Source organism: Salmo salar, chromosome 12 (genome assembly GCF_965601325.2).
Source record: "Salmo salar chromosome 12, fSalSal1, whole genome shotgun sequence".
Taxonomy (NCBI): Eukaryota; Metazoa; Chordata; class Actinopteri; order Salmoniformes; family Salmonidae; genus Salmo; species Salmo salar.
The window spans coordinates 91,105,275-91,117,188 of NC_138302.1; the positions used below are offsets into that span (position 1 = coordinate 91,105,275).

The 11,914-nt window shown below is 41.2% G+C and overlaps 1 protein-coding gene across 1 annotated transcript; it reads left to right on the forward strand.

Moving 5' to 3' along the window:
• Positions 1–3,357: 3,357 nt before the first annotated feature.
• Positions 3,358–11,697, forward strand: LOC106566053 (mitochondrial import inner membrane translocase subunit Tim17-A). Its single transcript, XM_014133864.2, has 6 exons — positions 3,358–3,461; positions 4,803–4,902; positions 7,715–7,778; positions 7,897–8,025; positions 10,579–10,689; positions 10,821–11,697. Exons 1-6 carry the CDS (start codon positions 3,436–3,438, stop codon positions 10,892–10,894), a joined length of 504 nt encoding a protein of 167 aa, XP_013989339.1. The 5' UTR covers positions 3,358–3,435; the 3' UTR covers positions 10,895–11,697.
• Positions 11,698–11,914: the final 217 nt, after the last annotated feature.

Genomic DNA, 11,914 nt, shown 5'->3' on the forward strand with positions numbered 1-11,914 from the left:
TCATGTCCTTCACACAACCAACAAAAGAGAGAGGACTGTCTACTACCAGTGATTGACTTGGGTGGGAGCTCACTGGAGCGGAGTACCGGCACCTCAATGTTTCTAATGCTAGAGCTCCTGCACCTCTTATAGAATATTAGCTCAAAAGTGCCTAAATATAAACAGTAACGGCAACCCGAAGGAGTACCCGGCACCTATTTCAGTCCAAGTCAAGCACTGCTACTAGTTCTGACAACATTTGAGAAGTTGTGAGATGGCTCCTTTAAGGACATCATGTTCAAGGCAGTGGAAAAGCATTGCTCTCTCTGGCCAGTGCACTTGGGGTTGAGAGGGATAGCAACAGGTCAGTTTACATCTCGACTGCCTGGCCTAAACCTCTGCATCCATGAAATGCCTATATTTGGTCATTTCTCAATGAGGAGTTGCACTGTGATTCATTCCTTTCTCGTTCCTAATAATGGGAAGTGGGCCAGCGGTCTGTCTGGCTCTCCCCATGAACGCTGGTCTGATGGGGAGTGGGGTAGGGAGGAATCTGAAAATTATCAGCTTGTGTAATAGCCCAAACAGTGGGCTATTCCTGAAATGATCAGCTTGTGTAATTACACTTTATAACTTGGGCCATGAGTTTTTCCATATGATCTGACAAGATTGACATTTTAGCAGACGCTCTTATCCAGAGTGAATAGAGCCTTACTCAAGGGCATGTTGACAGATTGTTCACCTAGTCTTCCTGGGGATTTGAACCAGCAACCTTTTGGTTACTGCTCTTAACCGCAAGGCTACCTGCCACCCCAGATTGGATGGAAAATCTGACCTGTAGGCCTAGAGTCTTTGATGTGATTTGACCGTTTTTTCCTGGTCAGGTCACATGCTCAGGAAAAACTTGGGGTACTAATAATTGAAATTAGATTATAAAGAAAGAGTTTGGTCTTTGGGGAGTCTTTAACCAAAAATAGTCTTTGGACAGCTAGATGACAAACTAGTTTCCAGAAAATCTATTAAAATCTTAAAGGGCCAAGAGTTTTTTCTGACCATAATAGGGCCCAGAGTTTGTCTTGACTTTCTATTTTAGTGAAGAGTTATCGACGAAGATAAAACTACAGACAGTACAGTATGAAGCTAGAAACTGCTTCTCCAATTGAAATCCCCGATCGCGATTTCATGGCAACGTCACGTTGGCTAGCTAAACTCATGCGAAGAAAACGTAGTCGGGTCTAACCATGGACTGTGGCCGTGTTCGAGAGCATACAAGCCATAATGTATCACGGGTAAATTGTGACTGACAGAATGATCTACAAATATTAATGAGTAATTATTTATGACGCAAGGTGATTTGCAGATCAGTCAGCCGGCAGCCGCCTGCACTGTCGGCTGCAATGTCGAACAAGCCAATTAAAAAGGGTCTAATGGTTGTTCCGCGCCGAACTGCGCAAGTGCAAGTTGTCAAATCAAAGGCACTCCTTCGATATAAAGTTGTTTTTTATGAAAAATGTAAACGTGTCAGTTTGTCATGTTCACAAGATCAAATCAAATCAAACTTTATTTCTCACGTGCTCCAAATACAACAGGTGTAGACCGTACCGTGAAATGCTCACTTACAAGCCCTTAACCAACAGTGCAGTTCAAGAAGAATTTAAGAAAATATTTACCAAATAAATAAAGTTAAAAATAATAAAAATATAATAAAAAGTAACAGAATAACATAACAATAACGAGGCTATATACAGGGGATACCAGTACCGAGTCAGTGTGCAGGGTACAGGTTAGTTGAGGTAATTTGTACATGTAGGTAGGGGTGAAATGACTATGCATAGATAATAAACAGCGAATAGCAGCAGAGTACAAAACAAATGGAGGGGGGGCATTTGATTAATTGTTCAGCAGTCTTATGGTTTGGGGATAGAAGCTGTTAAGGAGCCTTTGGTCCTAGACTTGGCGCTCTGGTACTGCTTGCAGTGTGGTAGCAGAGAAAACACTCTATAACTTGGGTGACTGGAGTCTCTGACAATTTTATGGGCTTTCCTCTGACACCGCCTATTATGTAGGTCCTGGATGGCAGGAAGCTTGGTCCCAGTGGGCTATACGCACTACCCTCTGTAGTGCCTTACGGTCAGATGCCGAGCAGTTGCCATACCAGGCGGTGATGCAACTGGTCAGGATGCTCCCAATGGTGCAGCTGTATAACTTTTTGAGGATCAGGGGACCCATGCCAAATCTTTTCAGTCTCCTGAGGGGGAAAAGGTTTTGTCGTGCCCTCTTCACGACTGTCTTGGTGTGTTTGGACACCAAGGAACTTGAAACTCTCGATCCGCTCCACTACAGCCCTGTTGATGTTAATGGGGGCCTGTTCGGCCTGCCTTTTCCTGTAGTCCACGATCAGCTCCTTTGTCTTGCTCACAGTGAGGGAAAGGTTGTTGTCCTGGCACCACACTGCCAGTTCTCTGACTTCCTCCCTATAGCTTGCCTCGTCGTTGATCAGGCCTACCACTGTTGTGTCATCAGCAAACTTAATGATAGTGTTGGAGTCGTGTTTGGCCACGCAGTCGTGGATGTACAGGGAGTACAGGAGGGGATGAAGTACACACCCCTGAGGTGCCCCAGTGTTGAGGATCAACGTGGCAGACGTGTTGTTGCCTACCCTTACCACCTGGGGGCGACCCGTCAGGAAATCCTGGATCCAGTTATAGAGGGAGGTGTTAAGTCCCAGGATCCTTAGTTTAGTGATGCGTGGGCACTATGGTGTTGAGCGCTGAGCATTATTGGAGTAATAGTATGTTAAACTACATAAGACATTGTCTCAAATCTAAGTTGTGCATTTAGATTTTGAGAAAATGAACAACTGGGAAGCATTTTTCACTTCTCTGATTCGCCTTGTTTGACATTGCAGCTGACAGTGCAGGTGACTGCCGACTGACTGATCTACAAATCACCTCGCATCATAAATAATGACTCATTATTATTTGTAGATCAGTCAGTCATAATTTAACCATGATACATCACGGGTTTGATGCTATCCCTCTCGGAACAGTAGAGTGACTTCTCAAACCCATGCCTGGTCTGCTTAGTCTGCTTCGCAAGCGTTCCTGGATGTTTTGCGATGTTGCACTTCTGGGTTTATAAACTCTGTGATAAAACATTAAATTAAAATGTAATAATGCAATAGCTACATTATTTATTTAGTGATGACGTAGTCGTTTCTCCGGTTGTTGTTGGCAGTTACATCAGGGGGAACACACAGACACAAAGTCAAAAGTGGCTATATAGTAAAACATTTATTTTTGGTTTTAATTTAAGGTTAGGGTTAGGCATAAGGTTAGTAGTGTGGTTAAGGTTATGGTTAAAATCCCATTTTATGAAGAGAAATGGTAGAAATGGGCGGGGTTTATGACTTTGTGGCTGTAGTAACTAGTGACGGAGGACCATTGAAATAACAAAATGGAGGAATACGCACGGGAGCCATGGTGAGTCTTGGTAGCTAGCTAGCTAAAGTACAAGACAGCTTTACCGGTCTTGTTATTATGGTGTCCTAACATCATATATAAGCTGTTAAAATATACAATCAATATATTGTTCATCAAAACGAATATTTTAAACCCCCAAATCCGAAGATATTCAGCTAAGCTAACGATGCTAGCTAATTAAATTAGTTATCTAGCTAACGCAGCTAGCAAGCAAGCCGTGTTCGTTGTTGGGAAGCACTCTTCAATGACCTTGTTGAACGTTTAAATGTTGGTGGTGGTAACGACGTTAAAATCGTATAATTTCACGCATACGTTGTGTGAGCAACACTATTCACCACAAATGAGTTGCTTTAGATATTTCCCACGTTCACGGTTCACAAGTAACTAGCTAGCCCTGCTACGTGACTAGCCTGCTAACTATGGATTGTGGTTGCTCAATCATTTCATAGTGTGTGATGTAATGTCTGCATGTTCCATCCACATGAGAAACCATAGCTACCTAATATATTAATATATCATATTAAGGGTAATAGTAACTAACTAGCTATCTCACTAACGTTATTCTACTCGTTAAGGTAGCCTAGTGGGGCGGCAGGGAGCCTAACGTTAGTGGTTAAAGGTTGCTGGATATAATCCCCGAGCTGACAAGGTAAAAATATGTCGTTATGCCCCTGAACAAGGCAGTTAACCTACGGTTCCCCGGTAGGCCGTCAATGTAAATAAGAATTTGTTCTTAACTGACTTGCCTAGTTAAAGCTGAAAAAAATGTGATATGCCAGCTAGCAATTGTAAGGGATAGCTAGCTATTAGTAGTTTGTAAGGTATGTGCTGCTAGCACAGCTTAGCTACGTTTCAAGCAACTACATTAGCTTAATCAAATACAATGTATTGGTCACATACACATATTTAGCATATGTTATTGCGGGTGTAGCAAAATGCTTGTGTTCCTAGCTCCAACCGTGCAGTAGTATAACAATACACAAATCTAAAAAGTAAAAGTGGAATTAAGAAATATTTAAATATTAGGACGAGCAATGTCGGAGTGGTATTGACTAAATAGAATACAGTATATACTATGAGATGAGTAAAGCAGTATGTATCTATGGTTAGCCTACCGGTATCTACTCAGTGTGGCAATCAAAACATTTTTCATGCATTTTAAATGCACTCTAGCTTCGATCCAATAGTTTTTAGAGTTTTTACATTGTGCTGGACTCTCCAGCACAGTGTAAAAACTATCTTGGTTGCATCAAAGTTAAATGCACCCATGACCCTGAAGGAAAAACTGGTAGAGATCTGTGGTGTGGTTATCTGTGTTTATTGAACACTGTGTTTTTGCAGTCCGTGGAGAATTGTGGACGACTGTGGAGGTGCTTTCACCATGGGGGCCATTGGAGGAGGGATCTTCCAGGCAGTCAAGGGCTTCAGAAATTCACCTTCAGTATGTAAAGCCATGTAAATAAATTCACCCATGTGAAAAATTAAGTTGACAGCTATGTTTGATACAGCCTTTGTAATTTGAAGGAACAGTTACATTTTAACTTATGAAAATACCTGTCAATTACAGCCCTTGTTTGACTAATAATTTGGCACTTTGCTGAATGAGTTGGACATAGTGAGGCGTGACTCTGGAGAACCCAAGGTGGTATACAGTAGAGGTCGATCGATTATGATTTTTCAACGCCGATACCGATTATTGGAGGACCAAAAAAGCAGATGCCTATTAATCGGCCAATTTTATTTATTTATTTGTAATAATGACAATTACAACAATACTGAATGAACACTTATTTTAACTTAATATAATACATCAATAAAATCAATTTAGCCTCAAATAAATAATGAAACATGTTTAAATAATGCAAAAACAAAGTGTTGGAGAAGAAAGTAAAAGTGCAATATGTGCCATGTAAGAAAGCTAACGTTTAAGTTCCTTGCTCAGAACATGAGAACATATGAAAGCTGGTGGTTCCTTTTAACATGAGTCTTCAATATTCCCAGGTAAGAAGTTTTAGGTTGTAGTTATTATAGGAATTATAGGACTATTTCTCTCTGTACGATATGTATTTCATATACCTTTGACTATTGGATGTTCTTATAGGCACTTTAGTATTGCCAGTGTAACAGTATAGCTTCCGTCCCTCTCCTTGCTCCTACCTGGGCTCGAACCAGGAACACATTGACAACAGCCACCCTCGAAGCAGCGTTACCCATGCAGAGCAAGGGGAACAACGACTCCAAGTCTCAGAGCGAGTGACGTTTGAAACGCTATTAGCGCGCACCCCGCTAACTAGCTAGCCATTTCACATCGGTTACACCAGCCTAATCTTGGTAGTTGATAGGCTTGAAGTCATAAACAGCGCAATGCTTGAAGCACAGCGAAGAGCTGCTGGCAAAACGCACGAAAGTGCTGTTTGAATGAATGCGTACGAGCCTGCTGGTGCCTACCACCGCTCAGTCAGACTGCTCTATCAAATCATAGACTTAATTATAATATAATAAACACACAGAAATATGAGCCTTAGGTCATTAATATGGTCGAATCCGGAAACTATCATCTCGAAAACAAAATGTTTTTCCTTTCAGTGAAATACGGAACCGTTCCGTATTTTATCTAACGGGTGGCATCCCTAAGTCTAAATATTCCTGTTACATTGCACAACCTTCAATGTTATGTCATAATTACGTAAACTTCTGGCAAATTAGTTCGCAACGAGCCAGGCGGCCCAAACTGTTGCATATACCCTGACTCTGCGTGCAATGAACGCAAGAGAACTGACACAATTTCACCTGGTTAATATTGCCTGCTAACCTGGATTTCTTTTAGCTAAATATGCAGGTTTAAAAATATATACTTCTGTGTATTGATTTTAAGAACGGCATTGATGTTTATGGTTAGGTACAGTCGTGCAACGATTGTGCTTTTTTCGCAAATGCACTTTTGTTAAATCATCCCCCATTTGGCGAAGTCGGCTGTCTTTGTTAGGAGGAAATAGTCTTCACAGTTCGCAACGAGCCAGGCGGCCCAAACTGCTGCATATACCCTGACTCTGTTGCAAGAGAAGTGACACATTTTCCCAAGTTAAAAGAAATTCACGTTAGCAGGCAATATTAACAAAATATGCAGGTTTAAAAATATATACTTGTGTATTGATTTTAAGAAAGGCATTGATGTTTATGGTTGGAGCAACATGTACCGAAGCGATTATATGCAACGCAGGACAGGCTAGATAAACTAGTAATATCATCAACCATGTGTAGTTAACTAGTGATTATGATTGATTTGTTGTTTTTTATAAGATAAGTTTCATGCTAGCTAGCAACTTACCTTGGCTTCTTACTGCATTCGCGTAACAGGCAGGCTCCTCGTGGAGTGCAATGTAAAGCAGGTGGTTAGAGCGTTGGACTAGTTAACCGTAAGGTTGCAAGATTGAATCTCCGAGCTGACAAGGTAAAAATCTGTCGTTCTGCCTCTGAACAAGGCAGTTAACCCACCGTTCCTAGGCCGTCATTGAAAATAATTATGTGTTCTTAACTGACTTGCCTAGTTAAATAAAGGTGTAAAAAAAAAACGCCGTCCAAAAATAACAATTTCCGATTGTTATGAAAACTTGAAATCGGCCCTAATTAATCGGCCATTCCGATTAATCGGTCGACCTCTAGTATACAGTCGTTCCCCGTCTTGGGTTTTCTGGTGATGGTTGGTTTGGAGGACAGCTGGCTCCAAGTGAACTACAATCCCAACTCATTATTTTGACATTTAGAAACATTGTTAATCCGTGCTAAAGTTACGCTTTGGAAATCTTTGGAACTTTCATATAAGCGAGAAAGAATGTTTCAAATACAAAAGATATACATACTTTGCGCAGTTTAGCAAAGTTGCACCCGACTGTTACACTATGACACATCCTCTCACCTTGCGCTTGCATTTCTATTGTTCCATTCCACTTTTCTGTGTTTTTTAAAATACAGCCGGGTGCAACGTTCCTAAACTGCTTACAGTAAGTGTGCCTTTTGTATTTCACATTTTGTTTCTCGCTTATATGAGTTAAGTTCCACATTTTTCCTAAACGGTATTGCACATTAGTTCTATTTGCGTTTTAAACAGAGCATTTGTGCAGCCTTCTGTCATTTGCCACACATGGCTAATGGAGACCTCTAATGGTTCAATGGAATGAAATTGGAGTCATGAAAAGGGGTTAGGTGAGGCGTGATGAATGAGGAGTTTTGATGCATCTTCTTTCTGTTCTCAGGGGATGAGCCACCGATTGAAAGGTAGCATGACTGCCATCAAAACCAGAGCCCCACAGTTGGGGGGTGAGTGCACATTCAAATTGAAACGTATTTGCCATATTAGGTCCTTATTTTATTTTCTGAGTGTAATGCATTGTTGCTTTCTCTGTCTGAAACCATGTGGATTCTGTTTTTATTGTAGGTAGCTTTGCAGTATGGGGAGGACTCTTCTCCATGATTGACTGTGGGTTGGTAAAGGTAAGGGAGAAAGAGGACCCCTGGAACTCCATCACAAGCGGGGCCATGACTGGAGCTATCCTCGCAGCAAGAAGTGAGTGACCCCAGCAAAGATCACTTTTTATCTGACTTACATTTATCTGCATGTCCAGCCCTTATATTTAGACTCCCAATTAAGTGTTTTACCATTTTCTTTACAGGACAACCAGGGCTACAAGTAGAACACAAAACAATTTTACATATATAATTGCATTCATGAGTTTTATTAACAAGTGTCAATAAAAAAAACAAGGTCAACCAAAGCAAAAACCTGATAAAAATGAATTTATATGAATGCTGTAAGTACAGAAATTGTTTGCTCACTGGGAAATTAATATCCAACTAGTCAGTGACAAATTGTAGGAGTTTGTGACGGCAACTGTGAGTTTATTACAGTATTATAGACACTAATATGATCTTTTATGTAGATGAACCCCTTCTAATGACTCTTGTGTAGTGTGTGAGCGTCATAGAGCAAAACATGTCTCTTCTTTTCATAGCTAGATTTTAATAGTTTGTGGCTCAAACCATTCAGACTCTACAGAAATGTTTGTAAAAAGACCCGGCTTTGGGATCCGCCCTTGTCTCACAAACACTGCTCTAGCTCAGCTGCCGTTAATCACACAGACTTACGCCGGCATAATGGTGGGACTCATTTGGTTAATAATTCTCATTTCAAGTCCACAAGCGACAGCATTGCTGTGAAGGACCTTCATATTTTTCTCCATCCCACATCATACTCGCAACAAAACGCCCCCGTACTGTATCTTATAAGAACATTTGCACCGTTTGTTCCTTGTTTAACACAGCTATGTATTTTCCCATGCTTATTCCCCTCTCAAATATACCCACTACCCACAATATGTGCATTTCAATTCTGAACATTTGCGTAGGCATAGTGTTTTTTCACTCAATGTGCATTCAGAAAGTATTTGGGCGCATTGACTTTTTCCAAAGTTTGTTACGTTACAGCCTTATTCTAAAATGTATTAACACTTTTGTTTCTCATCAATCTACACTCAATACCCTATAACGACGAAGCAAAAATCTGGTTTTTAGAAAATTATGCTAATTTATATATATATATATATATATATATATATATATATATATATATATATATATATATATATATATATATATATATATATATAAAAATATATATATATATAAAAATATATAAAAAAAAATATATATATGACATTTACATAAGTATTCAGACCCTTTACTCAGTATTTTGAAGCACCTTTGGCAGCGATTGCAGCCTCGAGTCTTCTTGGGAATGACGCTACAAGCTTGGCACACCTGTATTTGGGATGTTTCTCCCATTCTTCTCTGCAGATCCTCTCAAGCTCTGTCAGGTTGGAAGGGGAGTGTCGCTGCACATCTATTTTCAGGTCATTCCAAAGATGTTTGATCGGGTTCAAGTCTGGGTTTTGGCTGGGCCATTCAAGGACATTCAGAGACTTGTCCCGAAGCCACTCCTGCATTATCTTGGCTGTGTGCTTAGGATCGTTGTCCTGTTGGAAGGAGAACCTTCACCCCAGTCAGGTCCTGAGCACTCTAGAGCAAGTTTTTATCGTGGATCTCTCTGTACTTTGCTCTGTTCATCTTTCCCTCGATCCTGACTAGTCTCCCAGTCCCTGCCGCTGAAAAACATCCCCATAGCATGATGCTGCCACCACCATGCTTCAACGTAGGGATGGTGCCAGGTTTTCTACAGACGTGACGCTTGGCATTCATGCCAAAGATTTCAATCTTGGTTTCATCAGACCAGAGAATCTTGTTTCTCATGGTCTGAGAGTCTGAGGTGCCTTTTGGCAAACTCCAAACGGGCTGTCGTGCCTTTTACTGAGGAGTGGCTTCTGTCTGGCCACTCTACCATAAAGGCCTGATTGGTGGAGTGCTGCAGAGATGGTTGTCCTTCTGGAAGGTTCTTCCATCTCCACAGAGGAACTCTGGAGCTCTGTCATTGACCATCGTGTTCTTGGTCACCTCCTGACCAAGGCCCTTCTCCCCCAATTGCTCAGTTTGGCTGGGCGGCCAGCTCTAGGAAGAGTCTTGGTGGTTCCAAACTTCTTCCATTTAAGAATGATGGAGGCCACTGTGTTGTTGGGATCCTTCAATGCTGCAGACATTTTTTGGTACCCTTCCCCAGATCTGTGCCTCGACACAATCCTGTCTCGGAGCTCTGCGGACAATTCCTTCGACCTCACTGTCAACTGTGGGGTCTCATATAGACCGGTGTGTGCCTTTCCAAATCATGTCCAATGAATTTAATTTACCACCGCTGAACTCCAACCAAGTTGTAGCAACAGCTCAAGGATCATCAATGGAAACAGGATGCACCGGAGCTCTATTTCGAGTCTCATAGCAAATGATCTGAATACTTCTGGTTTTTGGTTTTAATACATTTGCGAACATTCGCTTTATCATTATGGGGTATTGTGTGTAGATAAGAAAAAGATTGAATCCATTTTTAGAATCAGGCTGTAACGTTACAAAATGTGGAAAAAGGGAACAGGGTCTGATTTGCACTGTAAATGTTGTGTTTTGGTTTACTGTCAAGGCTAGTCTGTTTTTCTGATTTCTCTACTGTTCTCTTCAGATGGACCTGTGGCCATGGTGGGCTCTGCAGCAATGGGAGGTATACTGCTGGCGTTGATAGAGGGTGCTGGGATCCTGCTCACTAGATTTGCTTCATCACAGTTCCCAACTGGTGAGTGTCACTGAGCTATGCTATAGATGATTCTCAGGGCTGCAATGAAGGCTTATAGAGAATGCAAATGACTGCCCAGTTGTCTTTTCAATAGACTATCCCTGATCTCAACTCTTCTCCTCTTTATACAGGTCCCCAGTTTGCTGAGGAGCCAGCCCCCATGCCTGCCCCTTCCTTTGGAGGAGACTACAGACAGTACCAGTGAGAGGTCCCTCTCAGTCTCTAGGCCTTTTTGAATTCCTTGCTGAAGTTACACTGGGGAAATGGAGGACAAATACTACACAATACGCACTTGCACCTAACATTATGGACTGGGTCAGAACTAAATGGCAAATTCACCCCCCCCCCGGAGCCTGTACAGATTTGCCTTTTACCATCCTCAGCCTTGTCAGTTGTGCGTAGTTCACCCTACATTGGTTAAAATATCTGAACTGGAGACGAGGGAAAAGTTTGTGGTTGGTACAATCATACATGCATGTAATACCCTACCCTGCAAGTGTGCCAGATACACTGGAGCTGATGTTGAGCCAAGGGCACTGCCATGGTTATGTCAATATCAAGTCAAAGATGGACTCTTCCAAACTTGTATCATGTTTTTCGTATGTGTGTATATATAGGCTTTCCTGCATGCATTTGACATGTTTTGCTTATTTGCCTTGTTGTTCATCATATCCTGTGCTTGTGCTCGCCATTTTATAAATTTAAAATGTAAGTGGGCATTTTATGAATTGCCTTTATTGAATGGTATAAAAGGCAAACAATTCATTATGCTGTCCCTGAAATCTTAAGTTTTATAGTGACTTATTTATTTTTTTAGTAGTTGATAATTATATGCTTTTATAAATTTACACCGAGGCACAAATTACTGCTGGCAAATGATATTTGAGACAGAAGGATGATGAACAGGACAAACCTCACCAATTACTCAATGGTCCTCATGCAAGGGGTTGATACAACGTATCTGTATGACAGATTGAATTAAACAAGAATAAAATTGGTCAAATACAATTATTTTGTAGCTTTAATTTAACCTTCAAATTATCACGCAGTGCAACTTCATGCGTATGCTCATCGTGTGGATTGTGCGGCTATTCTTCCTGGGGTCCATACAAATCATCAGTAGTGTCTAGGCTCAGTTACATATAGTATACACTGGGTGTACAAAAAATTTGACATCTGCTCTATGAGACTGACCAGGTGAAAGCTATGATCCCTTATTGATGTC